We start from the raw sequence: 24037 nt of genomic DNA on the forward strand, positions 1-24037 counted from the left end.
ACGAGGATGCTCGGAGGCCGGAGAACCCCGCCGCGAAGGGAGGCTGCGAGCCGGGGGTGCCCTCCCTGAGGCCTTCGGGGGGAAGGGGGGGGGGGGGGGCTAGGGGAAAGCCGGGGAGGCCCCCCGGGGGAGGGGACCGCGGTGACGGGGCGAGGGGCGACGGCTGCGAGCTGCCGGCGGGGAGCCCCCGCCCCGCCCCGCCCCGGGCCGGCCCCGGCCGTGCCCCTCGCCCGCCGCCCCGGGAGGGCAGGAGGCAGCCTCCAGCCTCCCTCCAGCCTCCCTCCAGCCTCCCTCCAGCCTCCCTCCAGCCTCCAGCCCCCAGCCTCCGCCCCGCCTCCCGCCGCCGTCCCGGCGCAGAGCCTCCCGGCGGCAGCGGGCCGAGAGCTGGCGGAGCGCGGCGGCGGCGCCGGCCGGGGACGCGATGCACTCGCTCTTCAGGAAGCGCAACAAAGGGAAGTACAGCCCCTCGGTGCAGAAAAAGAGGTGAGCGACCCCCTGAGCCCCCTCCCCTGCCCCGCCACCGGGCTGCCGGGGCCGAGCTGGGCGGCCCCGGGGGGTGCTGAGAGCCCGGGTTGGGGGTCGGGGCCGTCGGGGCGCCGAGGTTGGTGTTCGCCGCTGGGTCGTCCGAGGGGCGATGGCTGCGGCCCTCCTCTTTCCATCAGCACTTCGGGTTGGCGAGGGGACAAGTATCGGTTGTGCCGGGGATAAAAAGGAGCGGGGCTGGCCGTGCCCGTCGGAAGGACGCAGTTAAAATGGGGGGAAAAAAATAAAAGGAATAAAAGGGAGGCTCTCCTCCCCATGAGGAGGCACGGCCGCCCCCCGGGCTGCGCGATCCACCGCACGCTGGGGCGGAAGGGACGATTTCCCAAAGAGCTTCTTGGGATCGATTTGATGTTGAGATCGATACAAAAGGTGTTTTTGGGGTTCGGTTCAGAACAGCAGCCTCCCTGTTCCTCCCCGCACCAAGGAGGGGTCCCCGGAGGGGACGGTGCTGCCCTGGCCTGGGAGCCCAGGGGACCGCATAGGTCCCCTCTCTGGGGCCAGGCTGGCTCAGGGGTTGCCAGGTACCCCCTCCCAGGAGGAGAGGGGCGACCCCGAGCCTCCCCGGTGGCCCCAGCCCCAGCGATCCCATCGCCGGAGGAAGGTGCGAACGCCCTGCTGCGTCTGCGTGCTGGCAGCGGAGGGCTCGGCGGGGAGAAGCGCCGTGCCTGGGCCGATGGCTTGGGACCCTGAGCAGCGTCGCGGTGCCGGGAGGGGATGGACGTGGGCACCTGCCCCACCGTCCCCACCCCTGGGCTGGCGGCTGCGCCCTGGGGTCCCCAGCTGCCAGCCGGGGTCGGTGCCCGTGGCCGGGTGCGATGGAGGTTCGGGCTCGGGAGGCCGCCCGCGCTGGAGGCTGTGGGCCAGAACGAAACCTTGTGTTTAGGGCTGGATTGTGCCAGCCGGGGAAGCAGCACGGTGCTGGGGCCGGGGCCACCTCCCTCCCTGCAGCCGGACCGTGCTTCCCGCGTGTCCATGCACACCCGGGGAGGGGGGGGGGGGCTGCGCCCATTATCCCCAATTTGTTAATTCCTGCGTTGGAGTTTACAAACACCTGGGAGTCCGGGGAACACTCCCCGCTGTGGGGAAACATCCCCGCGATGGGGAAGCCGGCGTCGGACCGGTTGAACCACTTGCAGGAGAAGGCAGTGGGAGAGGAGCAGCTCCCGCCGCCCCGGCCTGTGCTCCAGGCGCTGCCAGGCTCCCCGCCAGCGCCCGCCCGTGCTGCTGGGAGAACCAAGCAGCGCTGCTAACAGCAGCCGAACGCCAGGCTGTGCAAACAGGAACAGGCATTTCAACACCGTGTGCGCCGTCCAGCCTCGTCCCGTGCTTCGGAGAGGGGCTGCGCGGTCGGAGGGAGCTGAGCACCAGGGCAAGGGACCGAGCCCCCGAAGCACCGCGGGGGTAGCACGGCGCTAACCTAGCACCTCCCGCAGCGGGTTGCACCCCGGCCAGGAGCTGCTGTCCCCGGCCCCGTGGCTTCCCCAGCCGGGACGTGGAAGGGGCAGAAGTGGCATTAAACCCTGCAGAGCCACGGATAGGCAAAGATGATTTGGGGTGCGCAGGGTGAGCCGGGCTCCCTGGTGTGCCCGGCCTCGGCAGCACCCACTGCTCCTGGAGCACGTCCCCAGCACCCGGCTCCCAGCACCCAGCACCCTTCCCTCACCGGCTGTTTGCAGATGATGCTCCTCAGCCCACATTTTCCGTGGTTCTGCCTTCCCAGTGCACAAGTGGACAGGACCAGGGCCCAAGTCTCTGCACAGAAACATCCCCATCCCCTCTCCATCCCTCCAAAAAGAGACGGGAGGCAAGGTCACCATCCCCAGGAGCCTTGTGAGAGATCCAGCTGCCGGGGCTGGATGTGCCAGGAGAGGCAGGGCTGGAGGTGCAGCACGTAATTTACTTCTGTAGATAGATAAAAAAGCATTTTTCTGGGTAAGTGGTGCTCGGAGGAGCCGAGCGCTAACCAAGCGGTGGTGCTGGTGGGGTAGTCCTGTGCCCCTAGGAAGGCAGGATACAGAAATATGGGGAAACCCTGCCAAACACCCTCCCCGGTACCCTTCCCACGCTCTGAAACCAGGAGGTGGGCTCCTCTCTTTCGTGAAGAGCTCGGGAAGCGCAAAACACGGGGCAGCTGTGGGAGCTCGCCCTGCTGCCCGCAGGGATCCCACCCGCTGCCAGCAGTGGTGCAGGAGACCCAGCGCCCTCCTGCCCGGCCCGGCCCTACCTCGGGGCCGGCGCTGGAGGCTCGGCAGAGGCCCTGGCTGCGGGGCTGACACCGATTTCTGGAGGCTGTTTTGCAGGGCTGGAGTCAGCAGTAATGAATAGACAACCGGTGAGTCAGGGAGCTGCTCTGTATTTATAGCGCAGCGAGCCTCGCCATCGCCTGGCCTATTTTTGCTTTAATTTCCATGCACATTACAATAATATATCGCCATTAATTCAAGGGAAGATAAACATAATAGCAACAAGCTGGGCTAAGCCTGGCAGCCCTGCTGTCCAGCTACGCCCTGACGTGTGCGCGCTGCTCCCAGCTTTGTACCAGATTCCAATCTCTCCCAAACCAGAGTTACGCTAGCTGAAGCCCGGCCCCTTTGTCCTCTGCTCCACCACGATCCCGTGCCAAGGCAGCCGTAAGCGGCCCAGGGGCATTGAGGAGGGGACACTACACACGGGGGGCTGCCAGGGGCAGCTGCAGCCTGCTGCGGAGGCTGGGAGGGTTTCCCAGCAGAGCCCCCAGGGGAGCAGGGGCCGCAGGAAGCAGCGGGACGGTGTCTGACCTACGGGCAAGCTGTCGCCACAAACGGGAGCTCTCCCGCAAACCATGTTCATCCAGCGCAGTTGAAACTCCACGAAATGTCCTTCTGAACACCCTTAATTAGGGGTGTGGGTGAGCTCCCCTCCTCGTTTGAATAAGGAAACACTCGGAGAAGCCAAAGGGACCACCAGGCCAGCTGTCACCCTGCCCACGTCCAGGCCCCCGCGCCTCGGGGGTGTTTGCTCCAAGCAGCTCCAAGCAAAGGCACAGCCTGGTAGGTGGAGAGGGAAAAAAATCGACAGGGGTCACATCACTGCTAGGGGAAGGAGGTGCAAATTTCGGCACAAGTCAGAGACCTGAGCGGGTGCACGGGCTTTTGCTCGAGCACCTCAGTCGGGGTTTGGCAGGCGGACCTTGAGCCCTCTAAAACAACCGGGAATTGGTGAGCCGAGTTACAGCCCTGAAAAGCAAATGCAGACGGTGTTTCGTGGTGGGCTGCAAGGCTCAGGAACGTGCTGGCAGGGCGAGAGGCTGAATGTGTTGGTAGGGGGTGGTGGGTAGTGATGGTCCAGGCTAGAATCTGGTCTTGGAAACCAGTTCCCCTCAATGCAGCCTCCCTGGGAGAAGTTTTCAGCAGCCAAGTTTTTGCCTCCTCAAAACAATCACCGTATCGCTCTGAAAAGCTGGGGAGAGGGAGGGCCCTTGCTCCGCGGGATGCTCACGCACCCCAGAGGAGTCTTTGGACTCTTTCCCCTGGCACTGCAGGGGAACACCGAGCACCTCCAGGCAGCTCTCAGTGAAGCTGGAATCCTCCCAAGCCTGGTGAGCCACAGCAAAAACATCTCCTCTCCCTGAAGAGCAAGAGAACGGCTCCAAAGCGTGCGCTGATATGTTTCATCAACAGATGCTCGAGCACGGAGCAGCTGCCTCCTCCCCGCTCCCCAGCTGCGAGAAATCCGGAGCAAACCCTCCCCTCGTCCTGGAATCATCCCCGCTCCTTCGCCCCGGCCAGGCCATCCCGCGGCCTCTCTGAAACAGCAACAGGGCTTTTGTCAAACACAGCTTTTCATGAATGCTATCATTTTTTCCTTTGTGACCAGAAAAGTCCTTGGAAATGTTAAAGTTCTTCAGAAATGGCAAAGCCAGTTTGTCCAGGGATTTTCTTTTTTTTTTTCTTCTTTTTTTTTTTTTTTCTCTCCTTTTTCAGAACAAAGCCCTCACTATTTGGGCTTTGCCTCACCTTTTCCTCTGCAGGCTCCTTGCCATGCCCAGGTCCCGGGCACCTGGGCCAGGTCCCCTGGGAGGTTTCTATCACCTTTCCCCATCCCAAAGCCCCAGCAGGTGCCAGCCCTGCCAGGCTTTCGCACAAGGTGGAGACAGCAAACCTCTCCTGCTGCCTGCACCAGGAAAGGTGAGGCTTGGAGAGCAGAGTGATGCCCGCGTCCCACCAGAGCGATGCCTGCGTCGCACCAGAGCGCGTTCCTGCTCGCTGCAAGCAAGCGCTGTGGAGCCTCTCCGCGTTTCCTCTTCCCTGCCAACCCTGCTCAAGCACTGCACCTGTATACTTCAGCAGCAATTTCTGGATTATTGGGCAAACCATCCGCCCTGGCACAGGAAAACAGGGCACATCCTCACCCCAACGCATCAGCCCCATGCCAGCTGTCCCGGCGGGGCCGTGAGGATGCTCCTGGCGGAGCTGGTGCCCAACCGAAGGCTGACAGCTGCTCGCTGGGTCCCGATGCAGGTGATGGGCTTTGCTGATGCAGAGCCCTCCGAGCAAGCACGAAGGCTGGGCTCTGCGGTCACCAGATCACCAGCAGCAGCTTGGAAAGCCACGGCTGATGTGCAGCATTGCCACGGATCCCAAGCCAGCCCTTGCTTAACTTTATTTCCTTCATACAATTTGGAAGCCTCTTCAGCACAATCAAAACCAGAACTAGAAAAGCTCCGAGCCTCTTCAGTCGTTTGGGATGGCTTTTCCATCCATACTGTCAACCCACTCAAACCCCAAAGATTCATCCCTGGGCTCGTTCAAAGACACGGGGACTGTACCAGCCACTGCACGGCCAAGCTGCCAGCACGGGGCGAGCCGGGATCCGGCAGCAGAAGCCAGCGCTCGCCCTGGCAGGCAGCAGTGACAGACACAAGCCACCACCCCACTCAGCGCCATTCTGGTGATGCAGCTTCTATAAAAAGAAATATCAGCGCAAACCCTGCCCACGCCAGAGCTTCTCGGGGAAGCGCAAGCTTCCGTGGATCTGTCAAACACCACCAGCCTGCAGGGGCAGGGCTTCAGGTGGGGAGGAACAAGCCTGGGGCTTTTTTTTTTTTTTTCCTATTGAAAAAGGCAGGACGTGTGGCAGGCACCTGTCCCGAAACTCAGCACCAGTGCTGGGAGAAATTTGGCCAGACCCGGCTGGCCAAGCTCTTCTTCCCCAGCACCACATCGGAAGGGCAGCGAGCTGCGAGCACCCGAGTATCCCCGCCACGACCATGCGTGGCCCCTGAGGACCCTGTGCTGTTCCCACGGGCATGTGTCTGGGGAAGCCACCACGAAGCCCTCTGCAGGGACCGGCTGCTCACGCTGTGCTGGGGTGGCCGAGCCCCCAGGAGGGACCAGGGGCTGCTGCAGGAGCCCCCACGCAGCCGGGATGCTGCGGCCCGCCGATAGTGCCGCTCGCGCCTGGACCCCGTCCCGCTGCCCCCCGGGGAGCAGCTTGTGCAGGAGCCACGGGGCCTGCCTACCAGCAGCTGTAACAGCAATTAGCATTTCCAAGCGCCATATAACGATTAATTCTGCCACCATGTAATGAGGTCATTAAGGCTCATTATCCCCACTCGATAAATGATTGGGATCGGAGCGAGCCAAGGCTCCGGCGATGGCTTCGGTCCACGCAGCAAAGCGGGCACGGCCGGGATGCAGCCAGCTGCGGGCTTCGCCAGCACGTGGGAGCACAAAACCCGGTGCTGGTGCTGGGGGTGATCGCTGGCCCAGCCCCACGGGGCCGTGCGGCGTGATGCCAGCAGCTCTGCGGGGGAGATGCTGCGGTGCTTCGGCCCCAAGTGCCATTGCTCTGCCGGCAGGGTGTGAAGCCAGCCGGGACCTCGCAGCTTCTTGGCACGCAGCGATAATGCAGCCCAAGTGACAGAGGAGATGAAATGTTTAAAATAACCACGGCAATGCAAACGCTGTGGCACGGGGCGTTCCGTGCGTTAGCAGGAGCATTTGCTCCAGCTCAGCCGTCCCTGCTGGGAATAGTTGGCTGGCCCCGTGCAATCCCTTGCTGATGTGAAGCAGAGCAGGCGGCCGGCTCCGCACCCTGCCGGGGAGAGGCTGGCACCCCCGTCACCCTGGGCACGCGGAGGAGGGAAGGAGAAACCCTGCCTAGCAGGAGGCAAAGTGCCCAAGCGCACATGCGGCCCGCGCCGCCCCATCCCCTTTTATTTGGTCTAAATTCTGTGCACCTCTTTGCAGAGCAGATGTCTCCGGAGGGAGGCAGGGCTGCTGCAGGCAGAGCGCTCCGTACGAGTGCTGGGGAGGGCAAACGCCGTGCGGAGGGGGCGGCAGGGGCTGGGGGTGCTGGGGCAAAGCGAGTGGGGACGGCGCGCAGCCGAGCCCTGTGCTGCGAGCGGCCCTTCTGCACCTCGTGCCAAGGGAGGGTCGGGCTTGGCAGCGGCATCGCTCCCATCGCCGCCGCGCTGGGAAGGCCCCAGCCACCGCCCCCCTCCTGGCAGAGCGGCGGCGTTTCGGAGTGTTTTGGAAAGTGTTCGAAAGGCAGCAGTGAGTCACGCGCAGCTGCAGTGCCGGGCGGGCTCGGCTGGGCCCCGGCCATGTGGCAGGGCCACGGCGTGCCGAGAGCAGCCCCCCACGGGGCGACGAGCTCCTCTCCCTCTCTTCTTCCTCCCCAGCATCTCCAGCAAAGAGCTGACCGAGCTCATAGAGCGCCTGCAGAAAAATGCTGACCAGGTGGAGAAAAACATCGTGGAGACCGACTCCCGAATGCAGAATGTGAGTACGAGCCACGGCCCCGTGCCCACAGGCTCCTCCAAGCACGCGGACCCCCCTCGGGGGTGGCAGAAGGGACCCGAAATTTCCTCCTGCCCCCCAGCCAGCCTGCCCAGTGCTGCGGCCCAGCAGCAGTGGGGGGGACGGACCGTGACTGGCACCCACCGCACGGCGGGCTGGATGCTGCTGCTGTCCCCTTTGTGATCGTTTCTCCCCCCTCTCCGCCTGCCCAGGACTTGCACAAGATCAAGGCCTGCCAGCTAGCTCAGTACAAGGAGCTCACGGCTCAGAAGCTCACCGAGTCGGACAAGCTGCTCTACGTCCTGGACGGGGACGCGGCCATCGCCAGGCACATGAAGCACCCCCAGGGGGACATGATCACAGAAGAGTGAGTACCGCGGGAGGGAGCACAGCCCCTTCTGGGGGCTCGGACTGGCAGCAGCCCCCCGCGCCCACCCTGCGGCTGTCCTCAGGCACCTATCGAGCCGGAACCGCTGCTCACCAGCCATGCATAAAGCGCTGGGCAAAGCACGTTGGGGCGACATCTGCCCCCAGCCCCGAGCTGGAGGTGTTGCTGAGAGCCTTGGCAGGGGACGAGCACGCGGAGCCTTTGCCCTCTCGCTCCCCAGCTCGTTGCTCAATGCCTGCCCAGCCCAGTTACATGGCTGAGGTCCCCAAGGCGCTGCCTCCGCCGGGGCTGGGAGGGGACGACCTCCAGCTAATGGCCGGTCCGGTCCGTGCCCACGTGCTGCATCCTACCTCGTCCTTCCCTTCCCGCAGCATCCGGCAGCTGAAGGAACGAGTGGCAAACTTACGCGTGAAGCACGACCAGATCTACAACTTCTGCCTGCAGCACATTGAGCCCCAGGTCAACTGGTCCACGGTGATCGAGGAGAAACAGGTACCGAGGGGGACACCAGTGCCCCTGCCTGGGGACGGTGCTCGAGGCAGTGCCACTGCTGGCATCTGGGCCGAGCGAGGACAAGCTCCGGGGGTGGCGTGGCCACGCAGGAGCCCACCAGGCTGTCGCTTCTGGGCGAGCTTGGGCAAACCTCTGCTGTTCTCCATCCACGGGTGGAGACTGCGCTCTGTCCCTGGGCAGCGTGCTCCAACGCCCGGCTGTGGAAAAGCTTCCCCTGCCACCCAGGCTGCACTTCTGCCCCGATGTGTGCCTGTTGGCTCCCATCCTGCTACCACATGCTGCTGGCTTCTCAGTAACCGCCCTGCGGTCACGGGAAGGCTGCTGCCGGGTCCCCCCCTGCCTTCTCCTCCACATGCTGGAGGCTCGGCCTCTCCCCTGCCTTGCCACCCCCCAGCCTCCACCTGCTTTGGTCCGTGGCACACGGTGGTTCCCAGCAACACTGCTGCATCACCTCCGCCTCTCAAATCCCCAAATCCAGCTTGTGGTGCCGGGATGGGGGAGCACAGCCCATGCCAGCCTCTGCATCCCTCAGCACGAGCCAGCAGAGCCTGTCCGAGCCCAGCACCACTCCTGTCCAACCTCTGGTGGCCAAGAGGAGCCTGCCAGCTCATGGCCACCATGCCCCGTTGTCCTGTCATTAATTTCCTCCCCCCCGTGTGTGCCGCAGGACGCGCTATGTGGCAAGGGCTTCGGGACTGACCTGCCGCTGGTCAACAGCCAGGTAGAAGAGCACAACATCTTCCACAACGAGGTCATGGCCATCGGCCCGCACGTCACCAAGGAAGGCACCAAGGTCAGCTCGGCCGCGCCGTGTCGGGGTAGGGGAGGGACAGGCAGCTCCCAAACCTGGCCCAGGTTGGGTGGGTGCCCAGCCTTCCTCCTGACCTCAGAGCTGAGCATCCTGCACCAGCCCTAGCTTAACAAGGAGGCAAAGGCCATAAAATCCCCGTCCCCATCCCTCAACCACTCTTCCTCAAACACCCTCCCGACTGTCGCCTTTCTCCTCCCGTTACCAGGAATACACGAGCGACCTCCAAGCCAAGTACCAGAAGCTGCTGGTAGGAGACCCCTGGGACGGGGGGCTGGGGGGGGGGACGAGCCCCTCGCAGCCGCACTGCAGGGTGGGGAGCGGGACGGAGCACGGGGCTCAGCTCCCCCCTCACCCTCCCAGGCCAGCTCGCAGCAGCGGCAGCAGGACCTGAACGCGCTGCAGGACTACATGCAGCGCTGCACCAACAAGCTCTACTGGCTGGATCAGCAGGCGAAGGACCGGACGCACTACGACTGGAGCGACCACAACCTGGACTACCCAAGCCGGCGCCGCCAGTACGAGGTGGGTGCACACTCGCGCCAGCCCCTTCTGCCTCAGTTTCCCCACTCCATCAGGAAGCACTTTGAGACCTCCAGGTGATAGAGCGGTAATGCTGGTCCTTGCCTCCTGCCAGAAATAAAGCAGAGAGGGAACCCGGCAGTGTAATCACTGTACGGCCTACTTACTCATTTTCCCTTTCACTGAATAATATTTAGTTTCTTCTCCAAATCTTCTCTGCCTTTACGAGAGGTAACACTTATTAACGTCACTCCTAGGGGAAAATACTGAAAATTAAATTCTATCCCTTAATCTGTATTCTGTTAGCTAAGGTGTTTACTCACAGCATCTATTTGTCTATTCAAAAATGCCTGTGCATGTGCGTGTCTGAATTTTGCACACGCAAATATTTACGTATTTAAGTAATTCTGTGATATAGAACATACATTACACACCTGTGGTGGGTGATGGGGGAATGCATTATGAGTTCTTACACAAAAGAGTGGATGTCTCTTGCACATCATGTCACCGCCAGAAGAATTCACTTTGTGACAAACACTTCCTGGCCTCCCAGAGCAGATTGTTCTCCAGGCAAACAAGTTGTCAGACACGAGCCATAATCAGAACTTAAAATGGGTGGAAGGAACTGGTAATTTCAGCACTGAGTTGTCATGATTCTCTCCTTCAGCTCAGTGTTAGCTTGGCAAAAATCTCATCTTCAATGAAAACTGAAAAAAAATGAAAGCTGCGGTACGGGAACACCGTGCTTTTGGTCTTGTTCAGGCCCTCACTGCCAAGCCATAGGATTCACCCAGGGTCCCCTTAGAATCATAAAATCACTGAGGTTGGAAAAGCCCTCCAAGATGGTCCAACCACCCCCCTACCACCACTATCACCCGCTAGACCATGTCCCTAAACACCACGTCCAACCTTCTGCTTGTGTGGGCATCAACCGGCACCCCGCCTCTCTCCTTCTAGAACTTCATCCACCGGAAGCTGGAGGAGAAGGAGGAGGCCATCAACAAGCTGCACGCGGACGGAGACCAGCTGCTGGCCCAGAACCACCCCGGGAAGAACGCCATCGAGGTGAGCGCTGGGGCTGACCCCGGCCTCCCGGTCTCTTGGGGCACTCCAGCGTGGGACCTTGTGCCAAGGCCAGGGTGCCAAGCGGGAAGTCACCTGCACGTGTGTGAGTGGGGTCTGGGGGAGTGGGGAGAAACCCCAGTAGCTCTTCCCATCCTCCCCGTTCCTCTGGCGATTGTCCTGGGCCAGCCTCAAGGGACAAATTGCGTTGTCACATTCCACCTCCAACGGCAAGGTGGACGTCAGGCCACGGGACTTGCCGCCTCGTTCCCCACAGTCCCATCACAACACCCCAGCTTTGGGCTAGCTTTATGGTATTGCTGCCCCAGCTCTGAGCCAGGAGCCTCCGGGGGGGGGGCTCACAGTCCCTCAGGGTCTGGTTGCTCGGGGTGGGTGCTGCTGCTTTTGGCCAGCACAGGGCTGCTGTCGCCCTCCCAGCACTGACGTGGCACGGTGTTACAGGCACACATCGAGGCGGTCCACGCCGACTGGAAGGAGTACCTCAACTTCCTGATCTGCGAGGAGAGCCACCTGAAGTTCATGGAGGACTTCCACAAGGTACCAGAGCCAAGGGGGCCATGAGGCACCGCCGGGCCAGAGAGATGCCAGCGCACCACGTGCAAGTCCCAACTGCCAGTGCAGTAATTGCTTGGCCAAAGCGCGACTTGCTCCACCGCCACTGCCTGCTGCCAGCACCCTTGTGCACAGACAGCTCTGCTCTGTCGGGGCTTGCAGCAAGGCTCCTGCCACCCCCTTTTCATAGGATCATTAAGGCTGGAAAAGCCCTCCAAGATCATCTGGTCCAACCACCCCCCTACCACCATCACCCACTAGACCACGTCCCTAAGCACCACGTCCGGCCTTTCCTTAACACCCCCAGGGATGGTGACTCCACCACCTCCCTGGGCAACCCGTCCCAACACCTCCCCACCCTTTCCGAGGAGAAATTTCCCCTAATTTCCAACTTTTGCCACCTCGCCGCCCCCCGGGAGCGGAAGGGCTCCGGGTGGGACCTGCACCTGCAGCGCACGCAGCGCTGCCCGCGGGGAGCGCGCGCGAGGGCCCGGCGCTGCAGACAGATGGCTGCCCGATAAATCGCATCTGGCAGCCGGGGAGGCTCCGCGGGGAGCAGGTCGGGCCGGATTCCTCTCCCACAGCCTGGGCGGGTTGAGGACGTGACGAGGCTCCTGCCAAGGTGGAAGCGGGGTGCCCAGCCCAGGCAGTGCCTCTCGTGGGCGCCCGCTCAGCCCCCGCTGGAAGAAGCCCCCCGTGGGGGGGGTTCGCGTGGGGAAGGGCTGGGCTCTGCCCACCCCTCTGCGCTGGCACTGGGGACAGCGTGACCCTGTCCACCTGAAACCCAAATGAAAGGTGGGGAGGGCAGGGAAAGGTGCATTGAACAATGCAGAAAGCAGGCTGCCCCATTATTTTTCCCTGCAGCAGTCTTTCCGTAGCTCCGCTATCGCAGATAGCAACGCCTCATCCTTCTCCATGCGCTTGTGAGGTTTTTGCTGCCCACGCTGCCTGGCTGGGGCTGTTCCTGCTGTGGGCAGCACTGGGCTGCGCCTCTGCTCCAGCAGGGGAGGGGTTCTCCGGGGATTTCACCAGGGATTTCACCTTTCGACAGTTTCAGAAAGATGCGAAGGACGCCCAGGAGCTCTTGAAGAAGGTAGATACAGACCTGGACCAAAAATACAGCCCCGAGTTCAAGGACAGATACCAGCTTGAGTCGCTGCTCAGGGAGTTGGATGTGAGTACTGGTGGAGGCAGGACTGGGGGGAGCTGGAGCATCCCTACGGCACCCACGGGTGCTGGCCCTGCCGGGGCAGGCACCCAGCCCTTGCTGCTGCTTCCCTGCGCCCAGCTCTTCCTCCCCCTTGAGCTAGAGATTGCCTCTCCCACAGCAACGTAATTGCTCGCTGGGCTGGTTTTTATTTGTTCTCTCATTAAGCCAGTGCTCACTAAGGGCGGGAGCATAATTAGACCCGCTGCTGGAGGAGGTGGTGGGATGAGCTGTGCTGTGGTGAGCTGGGCCGTGGGGTCACCAACCGGGACCCATCCGTGCTGCAGCACATCCCGGGGTGCCGGGAGCCCCTCCTGGGAGCTGCCCTCTCCTCCCACCCCCCCCAGCCCAGCACCCGCTGCAGGACACCCCCCTGCACAGCCAGCCACAGAGCAACCCCTGCACAGCCTTTCCAAGGGGCTAATTAGAGCTAATTGCTGGGGATGGGACTATCCATGGACTACACAATCAGGGGATGCCTGTGGCTGGTGCCATGGCACGGTGACCACGCAAACACAGCCCCCGTCCTCAGCCTGGCCCTAAAAGAAGGGGAGGGGGACAGGGACACGCTCGGCCCAGGACCACAGCTGCTGCAGGGCCCAGGCAGGGTATGAGCTCTTGCCCAGCTGGGAGGGCGCAGAAGCTTATCCCTCTCCCTCCTTCCCAAGTTTCTTTGGTCATTCCCCCATGCCAGGACCAGGAGAAGGCCTTGGACAAGTACGATGCCGTGGTGCGGTCACTGCAGGAGCGCAGCCAGCACGTCCTACCCCTGCGGCACCGCCGGCAGCCGCCGCCGCAGCCCGTCCCCGTGGAGGCTCTGTGCGAGTACGAGGGCGAGCAGGTACCGTCCCGCCAGGGCCCGGGGGCTCCTCGGGGGTACCGGGGACAGAGGTGACACCCGGCAAAGGAACGGGCTCTGCGGGGACAAGGCGAGCAGGTTGTGCAGCTGGGGAGGAGCGGTGCGGGATGGGGCCTGGGGAATGCACAGCCACGGTGCCTGTCACACACCCTCCCTGGTATTGCGACAGCTCAGCTCCATCACATTCCCACGCTGGGACAGTGACGACATGCAGGCATGTTTCTGACCAAATTCACTCCCAGCCCCGTCCCTCTGGTGCAGTCGGGGCACATCCACGTCCCCAGCGCCCACAGGTGCTGTCCCCGCAGGACGGGCCAGTCGGGGTGAAGCACTGGGGAGCAGCATGGGCTGACTCAGCTGCCCGTGCCTCCTCCCTGCCCTGGTGCAAGCAGAGGCACGGCTCAGAGCTGGGCGCTGCAGGGAGGGAGCAGCGGGGCATGAGTTTTCTGCATGGGGCAGATGCTGGGTGGCGCCGCAGGTGGAGGGGGGCGGGAGGCACATCCTGACCTGTGGCCGCTGCCCGTTCCTGTCCCCTAGGGTCAGATAACCCGCGGAGCCCACTACACCCTGCAGAAGAACAGCGGGGACGTCTGGGAGGTGACAGACAGCACTGGAGATGCCATCAGCGCCCCGGGTGTCTGCTTCATGATCCCCCCTCCGGACGCAGAGGCGGTAGCGCTGGCAGACCAGTACGTGCAGCTCAGCCATGCCAGCTCCTCCTGCTGCCACCACAGCCTCAGCCCTCCCCCTCCCTCCATCCACATTCCCCTCCTCAGGGGGGCATTAAGAGGGGGGGGAGCCTGCCCGTTCCTTTGGGAAGTACTCACAGGAGCGAGGGGTGCAGGCAGGCACCTCGCCCGCCCCCCTGCCACCAGGCATCAGGCTGCAGAGACCCCCTGGCTGGGCTTCACCCCCACCTCCACGGCCAGGATGGGTCCTGGGGAGCAAGGGGCCGGCTCTGACCCCGGCCCTGTGCTGTCCCGTTTCGCAGAATTGCTGACAGCTACGTGAGCGTGAAGGAGAAGACCGCCAACTGCAAGAACATCCTCCAGCAGCGCTACGAGGGGCTGAAGGCCGACAGCATCGGAGGTGCGGCTCTGCCCGGGCAGCCTTTGGCTCGTCCCTCCCCAGGCGCTAAAAGGGGGTGGCTCTGCCTTGTCCCCTCAACCAACAACCCCACCATGCTGTGACATACGTGCCCCCCCTACCCAGGAGATGATGAACCACAGACTTATAGCAACATCAAGATTGGAAAAGACCTTCAAGATCAAGTCCAACCATGAACCTGACCTCCTGAGTCTGATGTATAAACCATATCCCTTAGTGCCCCCTCCGCACATCCCAAATACCTGCAGGGATGGGGACCCCACAGGAATGGGGCAGCCCAGTCCAGTGCTTGGGTCACGCTCCCTTGGGCTCTTACTGGTGGCTGGTTCACGCCCATGGCCGAAGCGTTGGGCTGCTGCTTGGTTGTGGTGAGAGGACATCACCGACAGCTTCCCACCTGTTCAGGGGCCCCAGGCAGCACTAGGACACGTGTGGGGCTCGAGCAGCCAGGTTGTGGTCACAGCGGGCAAGGAGCCAAGGAGGACATGGGTTTTGTCCTTACTAGTGGGACTGAGCTGGCTCTAACCTGCTCCCCTCTCCTCACCCAGATGCTGCATCAGTTCAGGGCCGCCAGCTCCTGGCAGGGCTGGAGAAAGTACACAGCGACCTGGACAAGCTGGAGAAAGCAATCACGGCAAACCTCCGCCCGCCGCTGGAACAGAGTCGGGCTGTGCAGGACAGCACTGAGCGCTCCAAGGACCTGAAGGTATGAAGCAGGCAGGTGGTGCTGCACAGGGACCCTGCTCCCAAGGCCAGGGCCCCCCCCAGGGGTCTCCGTGGTGGTCCTCAGTGTGCTGGGTGCTGTAAGAGCTCCTGGAGCATGAGGGCATGGAGCAGTGCCGCCACCACCAGCAGCTAAGGAAGAAACAAAACCCAAACACTTAAGCTCCAGGGCACTGCTTCTCCTTGTGCGCAGCTCAGCACCTGCCCCGCTAGGCTCCAGTGCTGTAACGTCCTGCTCCCTTCCTCTCCTCCTGACCCCTAATTAGGCCAGGCTCCGTGCCACAAACCTCCCTTGTTTTAAGAGGAAATTCGGTTCCTGGTTACATCACCTGCCAAGGGCTGTGTCAAAATCCAAGTGCCGCCACAAGTGAAAGCAAATTGCTCCAACTGCCTGCAGCACTTTGATGTCCAGGCGAGAAGTCATCCTTCAGGGCACAGAGCCCAGGGGTCCAGACGAGCTCAGCATGTTTCCAGCAGAGCTGGAGCTGCTGTGAACCAGCCTCCCCCCCAGCCAGAGCTTCCTTGTGCCAGCACTTCCTAAGTGCTAGCGAGCTTGCCCCAACAGAGCTGGATACAAACTTGGATAGAGAATATCCTCTTGTTCCCCATGGGCTGAAGGGCACCGGCCACCAAATGCACGCCTCAGCCCTGCCCTCCCTTCTTGCACCACATGGCTGCAGGTCAGCCAGTTTCTGCTGTAGCCACCAGGTCCTGGTTCAGTGGCTACAAAGATTTTATTTTCCTCCTGCAGAACATTACCAATGAGGTCCGTCGCATTGAACCAGAGAAAATGAGGAAGATCCAGGAGTGCGAGGTCTTCATTGAATCAGTGCCGAACACTGGCAGCGCCACCTTGGTCAAGAACAAGGTGGAGAACACCACCAAGAAGTACGAGCGCGTGGTCCAGCTGCTCAGCGCCGCCCAGGAGAAGTAAGTCATGGCCTGAGCCTGGCGTGCTGCAGGAAATGGGTGCAGGTGTGCTTCAGTACCTTTGCTCTTGTGTCCATACAGAGTTGAGGTGGCCACACACCTCGAGAAGAGCCTCCAGCAAGGCCGAGACCTGCTGTCCACGTATGAGAACAAGCTGGTGACAGATGACACTGTGCCAGAGGATGTGCGCGTGATAGATCGCAAGAATGAAGAGCTGCTGGTGAGTGCTATCTCCAGCCAGTTTTCTACCCTATTGATGTGCTCCCCATACAGAAACACCTTCGGAGAGCTGTGGGAGTTGCTGCTCCAGTCGCAAACGTGAAGCAGCTGGTGAAGGGACAGGCTCCCCCAGCTGGGACCTCACCTGACTGCAGCGATGCCCACAGCCGAGCAGAGGCAGCCTCTCCTCAGGTTTCCTGCCAGGTGTAGCTCAGCAGGTGCTCTCATGGGAGGAGAGGAAACTGTGCAGAGACCTTAAACACAAACCATTCCCATCCCCAAACCAGAAAGCAAATGCCAGTTGAATATTTGCTTCTTTGCTCAAATCAGAAAAGATACGGTGGTCTGGGAAAAGCAATGCAGAGGCCTGGTACAGAAGAGGGCTGGACCTGTCAGCATACTGGGAACAGTTATCTTGGAAAAGAAAACCTGCCAACCAAAACCGGCAATCCTTCTGCTAGGAAGGCCAAGAACTGGGCCACAATTTCACATCCTTCTTCAACTTTTTCATCAAGGTCCTGTGTTTAGACTGGCATGCAAGAGCTTTCACAGCTCCTTCCGGAGCTGCTGCACCTGCAGGCACGGGGTAACCCGGGGGGGCTTGCAGGAGGAGCACCAAACATTTCACACACAGTATGCTTACTTCTAAAGATTAACAGAGAAGGGAGAGAGAGCTCACTTCTCCCCAGCTGGTTTACCAGGTGGCTCTGCTTACAGTTCAGCTCTAACTTGCTTTTCTCCAGAACTTGCAGCACTGCTGCAGCTCAGCCAGTCCTTAGCATCATCTGCAGCTCCAGCGCAACAGCTTGAGTCAAGGGGGAGCAGTGATGAAAGTCTGGCACTTGTGCAGCTCTGGAGAATTTCTCTCTCCTGCTTTTTCCACAGGCCATGGGCTCCGAGCTCCAATCCAAAAGGTTCCTGCTCAATGAAGCAGAGCAGAACTTGCTAAGGACAAAGACGTGCTCCAACACCCTGGCCAGCAAATTCCAAGAGCACTGCCCTGACATCGAGCGGCAGGAAGCAGAGCTCTACAAACTCAACCAGCGCTTCAACAACCTCAGCAAACAAATTGACCACAGGTAAGACTCCAAGACAGCATCTAGCTAGAACTGGACCAGCCTGGAGAGCTGGGATATTTACAGTAGACCAGGATCTGGAAGAGGCATAACACAGTCTAGGAATGAGCAGTTGCAGAAGTGCTTCCAGGGAGGACTAAGGAGGAAGCAATAGAGGTTCCTGACATGCACTGGCTGGGTAGGTGTGGGCAGCCTCTAGGATGAAGTGCTCTTGCAACAGAGATGGGGACTTCGGCGAGAGCAACTGCATTAGCCACTGCGTGGGTACAGTAAGAGTGCACGAGCTGCCATCCACCCACATCTGCCTCTGCCCGGATCACGTCACATCTTGTACCTTCTTATCCCACTAAAGGCTTACACCCAGCATTCAGCATCCTCCTCATTCTCCCTGCAGTTGCCCCGTGACTCCTTTCTCCTTTGATTTCTGCTTACTTTTATACCAACCTGGTGGCACCAATTCCTGCAGAAGAGTGGGGTGGAGAACAACTGGCTCAAATCAGTGTCTTCAGGGAACAGGGGAAGGGGAAGCAGGGCCAGGTTAAGAGGTGTTTGCAGAAGACAACAGATGTGATAGTACTGACATTCAGCTGATTTCCCCTACAGAACGCAGACCCTACAGAAAGCAAAGAGTGCCTATTCCAAGTACCGCACCAACTATGACAAGATCAACCAGTTCCTTTGCAACATACCTAACTACGAGCCGCAGGAGACGGACAACATCCAGCAAGTGGAAGTGAAGCTGAAGAACCAAGTGGTAATTCTTCACAAGAGCCCTGGGCTACATGGGGGAGAGGAAAAGGAACACAAAAAGATAATTAATAGATTTAGACAGCTTCTGCACATAAAATGGAAAAATGTACGGACCTGCTGACTTTACCTATTTTTATACTATAAGGTCCCGTTCTCCCATCTGTGACTTGTTTGTATGTAGCAAAGCAGCTCTAGGAGGTTGCAATTCTCAGTGTTGTAACTCCAATGGCAACCCTCACAAAGGCTGAACAAAGCTTTTGGGTTTGTCATTTCCTCTGACATGCATCTCCACGCATCCTAGGCGCTCCTCGGTGACATCGCAAGCAAGGAACAGGAGGTGCAGAAGGTCTCCGCCACAGCTCAGCAATACCAGCAGGCAGTGAAGGTAAGATCTGCAATTCTTCCAGCAGGAGAATTCTTCACATCCTACAAAGAGCTGCCTAAAGAAGGGCTATGAAGCCTTGCCCAAACAGCTGAGGAGCTAAACCCAGGTGATGTGTGCTCTAACACTGAGACGGCATGGCCGTAAGCCAGCATTTGCTGCCTGTGAAAGGAGGGTTTCCACTCCACGCCCACTATTGGTGCAGTACCTGGCAAGTCTGGGCACACAGCTCCGGTCACCGGGCTGTAGGACAGGCAGCACCCGCCTCACACCCTGCCAGGACGTTCTGCCAAAGCACTCCAGGTCCCACCACCCTCAGCAACTCGCCCAAACCCTGGGCCACGGGAGGCGGGAGGAAGTCCTGAAAGTCAGGGTCCAGGAGGGATCCACTTGTGAAGGGGACTCGGTAATCTCACCTTTCTCCTGGGAACCTTTTCCTGCAGGACTATGAGCTGGAAGCAGAGAAGCTACGGTCCATCCTCGACCTAGAGAACGGACGGAACGGGTACACAAGCAAGAAGCCCAGGCTCCAGTCTCCAGCCGCAAAAGTAAAAGAGGAGGTAAATAAGCAGTAGCCTACAGAGAGCTAAAACAGATGACAGCTTTCTAGGACCAACAGGGATTTTGCAAACAATTATTTCACAGTCAGCAGCCTCGGCCCCAGAGGGGACTGCAGGGGAGGGCAGAAGATTAGGGGAGGAAGGAATTTTTCATCATTCTGAGGCCATTGATTTTTGGGGATGGGATGGCCAGAATGATGGAGGGAAAACACCAGATTTAGCATTTCCTTTCTGAAAGGAAGCGCTTCCTTTTCCCACAAGCCAAAATACTGAAAACATTTCTCCTCTCAAGACTTTAAACCAGGGAGTGAGATTTCACTGCCACAGACAGCATCCTAGAAATAAATACTTATGGAGAGGGCAGGCCACGAGCCACCTATTTATACTGGACCTGTTTGTGTAAAACTCATCTCAAACTATCCTGGCTATCGAGGCAGGCAGCCAGAAGTGTCCACCTGGTTCTTCCTCGGTTGCATCTCTTTTGGCAAGTCTTGAGTAGGAAACATGCAGTCTAAGGAGGTGAGATTACTGTAAGCATGCACAAGAACCACCCGTCCTCCCCCAAAACTGGTAGGAAGGTTTTAGGAAAGCACCCAGCGTTATTGCTTTAGGGCCTGGCCATTGTTTCTGTTCAGCAAGTCTTGACCAAACACCTCTGGCTCCTGCGTCGCTGAATGCATCTTTTTCTCGTAGGAAGCTGTTCTGGCAGCCAAGTTCACCGAAGTAAATGCTGTGAATAAACAGAGGCTGCAGAACCTGGAATTTGCTCAGAACCTCCTGCGGCAGGTAACTGAGGGCCCGCCAGCACGTGCTGCACGCGGGGAGGCTCGGGAGGGTCAGCGTGCTGCAGCTATCGGTTTGGATCTCTGCTTGCAGCTGGTAGATGGATACGACACAGCTGCAACAGGCTGTGGCAGTGTGATCCTGAAAGAATATTTGTGTACATGATATACGCGTTCTTTTGCTATTACAAGTTGAACCGGAAACAAATGTAGCTGGCATTTCCTGCCCCAAAAGCCTGCAGACTCGTCAATCAGTTTGCCGGGAATCGGGCACACGACCTCTCTGCATTTTCCAGTCCCCACACCGGTATATTCCCCTCATCCTCAGAAGCTCCATGTCATTTTTAACACTTCCTTTTTGCCCAGCCCAGGCCACAATTTGTGTCCCTCATGGCTAAAAGCTTTGCTCTGACAACAACTGGCATCACCAAGAGCATTTTTCAGGCTGGAAATCCAGAGAGCAGTTCAGGAGAAGCCTGTTTGCCAACGTGCTCTGTTCAGTGTTGGCAGTAGGCAGCCTCCCTTAACCCAGATTAACATCCTCCTGTGGTTTTGTTACAGGAGGCACTGAAAATAAGCACTGAGTATGATCATTTGGTAATGTTAACTACACGCTTTTTTTCCCCAACAACAGCAACCAGATGTTCAAGTAACACAAGAATTTATCCAGACCAAGAAGTCTGGAAGGCCTATGGAAGAAGTCTGGAAGTTGAAGAAAGAGCTGGAGGATGAGACGCAGCGGCGGCAACAGCTGGAAGCCGAGATCAAAGCCATTCAGAACAACATTGTCCACCTGCAAAACCAGAAGCCCCAAGAAACGATAGTTAAGAAGGAACTGGTGAAGAAAGTGCCTGACCCCCAGCTGGAGGAGAGCTTCCACAAACTGCAGCAAAACCTAGCAGAAGAGCAGCGAAAGAACCAGGTGCTCCAGGATGAGCTGGAGGCCCTTAAAATCAGGCTGCGTGTTCTGGAGCATGAGAAGAGAGAAGGAGGGCAGGAGTACATAGTGAAAGAAGTGTTGCGTATTGAACAAGACAAGGCTCAAGCTGATGAAATCCTGAGGCTCAAAGAAGAATTGGAAGAGCTCAGGAGGCAGGAAGGAACCAGAGAGAACGAGGTCAATCTGCTACGCCAACAAATTGCTGTGCTGTCCAGCGAGAAGAACAAAGAGCAGGAGAAAGTAACGGAGAAGGAGGTGCTGAAGCTGCAGAACGATCCCCAGCTGGAGATGGAATTCCGCATGTTGCAAGAGAACAAGCAGAGGGAGAGTGCCCTTAGGCAGAAGCACGAGGAAGAGCTCAGCTTCCTCCAGGAGAAGCTCAAACGTCTTGAGAAAGAACGGGCCATCGCTGAGGGCAAAATTACTGTCAAGGAGGTGCTGAAGGTGGAGAAAGACTTGACCATTGAGAGAGAGGTGAACGAGCTCCGGCGCCAGTACGAAGATGAGAAATCCAAGGGTCGTTCCAACGAGCGGGAAAAGGCTGAGCTGCTCAGGAAGATCCAGCTGCTGGAGGAAGAGAATGCCAAGGTGGTTGTACAGGAGAAAGTGCGTGAGATTGTGCGCCCAGACCCTAAGGCTGAAAATGAAGTTGCCAACCTCCGTTTGGAGCTGGTAGAACAAGAGAGGAGGTACCGGGGTGGTGACGAGCAACTGAAGAGCTGTCAGAATGAATTGGCTGCTCTGAGGAACAGAGGGCCACTGGTAGAAGTTAAAGAAGTCATTAAGGAGGTCATTAAGTACAAGAATGATCCAGAAACTGAAAAGGAGCTACAGCGACTCCGCGAGGAAATCATAGAGAGGACAGGAGCAATTGAAAGAGCTGACCTTGAGATCTACCAGCTGAAACAAGAGATACAAGCTTTGAAAGATACCAAACCCCAAGTGCATACAAAGGAAGTTGTTCAAGAAATTCTGCAGTTCCGCGAAGACCCCAAGACTAGAGAGGAGGTTGAGTCTCTGAGAGTGCAGCTAGCAGAGGAACAGATGAAGCACATTGACCTGGAGAGGGAACGGCTACTCCAAGAAGAGAAGGTAAGGCAGAAGGAGGAAGAGCTTTCCCAGGTGAAGGAGAAAGTGGTCCAGCAGGAAGTAGTGAAGTATGAGCAAGATCCTGCCCTGAAAGCTGAAGTCAATTCCTTCTCGCAGAGCATTGAGAGCGAGCTGAAGCAAATTGATTGCCTCCGTGAAGAGCTCCGCAAGCTGCAGAGAAGGAGGTCTGAGCTAGAGCGTCAGCTGGAAGAACTTGAGAAAGAGAGACAGGCCCGCAGAGAGGCGGAACTGGAAGTGCAGAGGCTGAAGATTAGGTTGAATGAGTTAGAAGAACAGGAGAGAGAAACGACAGAACGAGTAACTGTGAAACAGAAAGTGATCCTTCAGCAAGATCCCCAGCAAGAGAAGGAGCACTCCCTCCTCAAGCTAGAGCTAGAAGAAGAAAAGCACCGTAGACAAGTCTTGCAAACTGAACTGGAAGCCCTGAGAAAGAAGCTTCTTTCTTTGGAGAAGATGGAGGTCAAAGAGAAAGTGGTCTTTTCCGAGAGCGTCCAAGTGGACAAAGGAGACACGGAGTACGAGATTCAAAAGCTGAAGAGCAACCTGGAGGAGGAGAGCAGGCGTAAGAGGGAGCTAGATGCAGATATCAATAGGCTCGAAACCAGGCTGTCCGAGGTGGAATTCAGCAACTCTAAGTCGTCAAAGGAGCTAGACTTATTAAGAGAGGAAAACCACAAACTACACCTCGAAAAACAGAACCTGCTGATGGAAACAAGGAGACTGCAGTCAGAGATTGAACTCACGGCAACAGAAGCTCGGGATTTGAGAAACATGACCCACATGGACAGTGGAATAAACCTAGACTCCAGATTCCAAGCTCTGGAAAGAGAGTTAGATGAGCTGAAGCAGTTATCCAGAGAAAAAGATGCAGAGATCGAGCAACTCCAGAATCGCCTCAAGACAGTGGCTATCAAGAGGGAACAAAGAGAGAACCACCTGAGGCGCTCCATTGTGGTCATTGATCCCGACACAGGCAAGGAAATGTCTCCTGAGGAAGCTCACGTGCTTGGCCTCATTGAATGGAGCCTGTTTGTCAAACTGAAGAGCCAGGAATGTGACTGGGAAGAGATCTCAATAAAGGGTCCCAATGGGGAATCATCTGTGATCCTCGACAGGAAGTCCGGTAGGGAGTTTTCAATTGAGGACGCCTTGAAGAGTGGAAGGCTGACCATGGCTCAGTACAACTGTTACCTCAACAAGCAGATGTCGATCCAGGAGTTGGCAGTCTTGGTGTCCGGAAGTAATTACACAGCGCTCCCTCCACTCTAGAAACTTTTCTTAAAAGCAGCGAGTCAGAGCCGCACCTCTTGTTAGACTACCAGATCACTGCAAATCCTTGCCCTCCTTTGCATCTTCCAAAATGCTAGAGCCTCTGCCCCAGCCATGCTATGAAGCCACACTGCTTGCTGTCATATGCTGTGGAAAAGTACTGCCAGTAGTGGAAAACTCATTTGGCAAGACTACAGCCAAACCTTCTCCCCCTCTTCAGCCCTACCTAATCACTCAGCCTAACGAAAAACAAGACAAGAAGTGAAGTACCTGAAGTCCAAAGACTCAGCAGAACCTGCAGTTTCTTCAACATATAGTCACATAGTCACATAAAAAGCTGTATACAGCAGACATAAGAGAGACTGAAGGTCAAGATGACTCCGAGATGACCAGCGGGAGCTGGTTATGTCAGCTACATGTTGGTAAGCCAGGCAGTTTCATTGTGGACATCTAAGTGACGAGACCATCCCCGGAGAAAACCGGCTCTGTAAACAAAAGGTGCAACGTACATCTCAATTCCTTATCATCACCCGAATACCTAAACACCACCTTTTTGTTCACCTAAGTGCCGATGCTGGTGGGGAAGAGCAAAGCAAAGCACAGTAATTTGATGGCGTCAGCCCTAGATCCAGGAGGAGCATTCATATACCAAGGAGTTCACCAAGAAGTACGTGAAGAGCCGGCAGCGTTGCCGAGCACTAGATGCTAGTGTAAGTGTAAAGCATGCAACTGTAACCAAACGCAGAGTGCCTTCGAAACACAGTTAGCTTACCTCATGGTGAAAAGCCATTTGTGCTGGTATTTTACTGAATAGAGGTACATGCAGCTACACGTTTCATTTACTTGTGTAAGGGAATGGGAAATAGAGGGGAATTCTATTTATAGTACGAAATAAAGATGCAGTGGTTCCAATCAGAAGTTTGTTTTCCTTT

At 58.1% G+C, this 24037-nt stretch overlaps 2 protein-coding genes across 2 annotated transcripts in view; one reads left to right on the plus strand and one right to left on the minus strand.

The window, feature by feature from the left end:
- LOC310881974 (syntaxin-binding protein 4-like) overlaps positions 1–2850 on the minus strand; it is a 50868-nt gene extending 48018 nt beyond the window's left edge. The window contains exon 1 of the mRNA XM_083799994.1: positions 2768–2850. The gene's annotated coding sequence lies outside the window, so the exon portion shown is untranslated. The remainder of the gene's footprint in view (positions 1–2767) is intronic.
- On the plus strand, positions 206–24017 carry PPL (periplakin). Its single transcript, XM_083799979.1, has 22 exons — positions 206–483; positions 7208–7307; positions 7538–7692; positions 8085–8205; positions 8894–9019; positions 9243–9284; positions 9398–9559; positions 10514–10621; positions 11081–11176; positions 12243–12365; positions 13093–13239; positions 13795–13946; positions 14249–14346; positions 14913–15070; positions 15839–16017; positions 16099–16237; positions 17122–17315; positions 17916–18066; positions 18364–18447; positions 18888–19004; positions 19698–19790; positions 20421–24017. The coding sequence occupies exons 1-22, from the start codon at positions 422–424 to the stop codon at positions 23103–23105; spliced, it is 5292 nt and encodes a 1763-aa protein (XP_083656105.1). The 5' UTR covers positions 206–421; the 3' UTR covers positions 23106–24017.
- The last annotated feature ends 20 nt before the right edge of the window (positions 24018–24037 follow it).

Source organism: Anser anser (assembly GCF_964211835.1).
Source record: "Anser anser genome assembly, chromosome: 15".
NCBI classification, from domain to species: Eukaryota; Metazoa; Chordata; class Aves; order Anseriformes; family Anatidae; genus Anser; species Anser anser.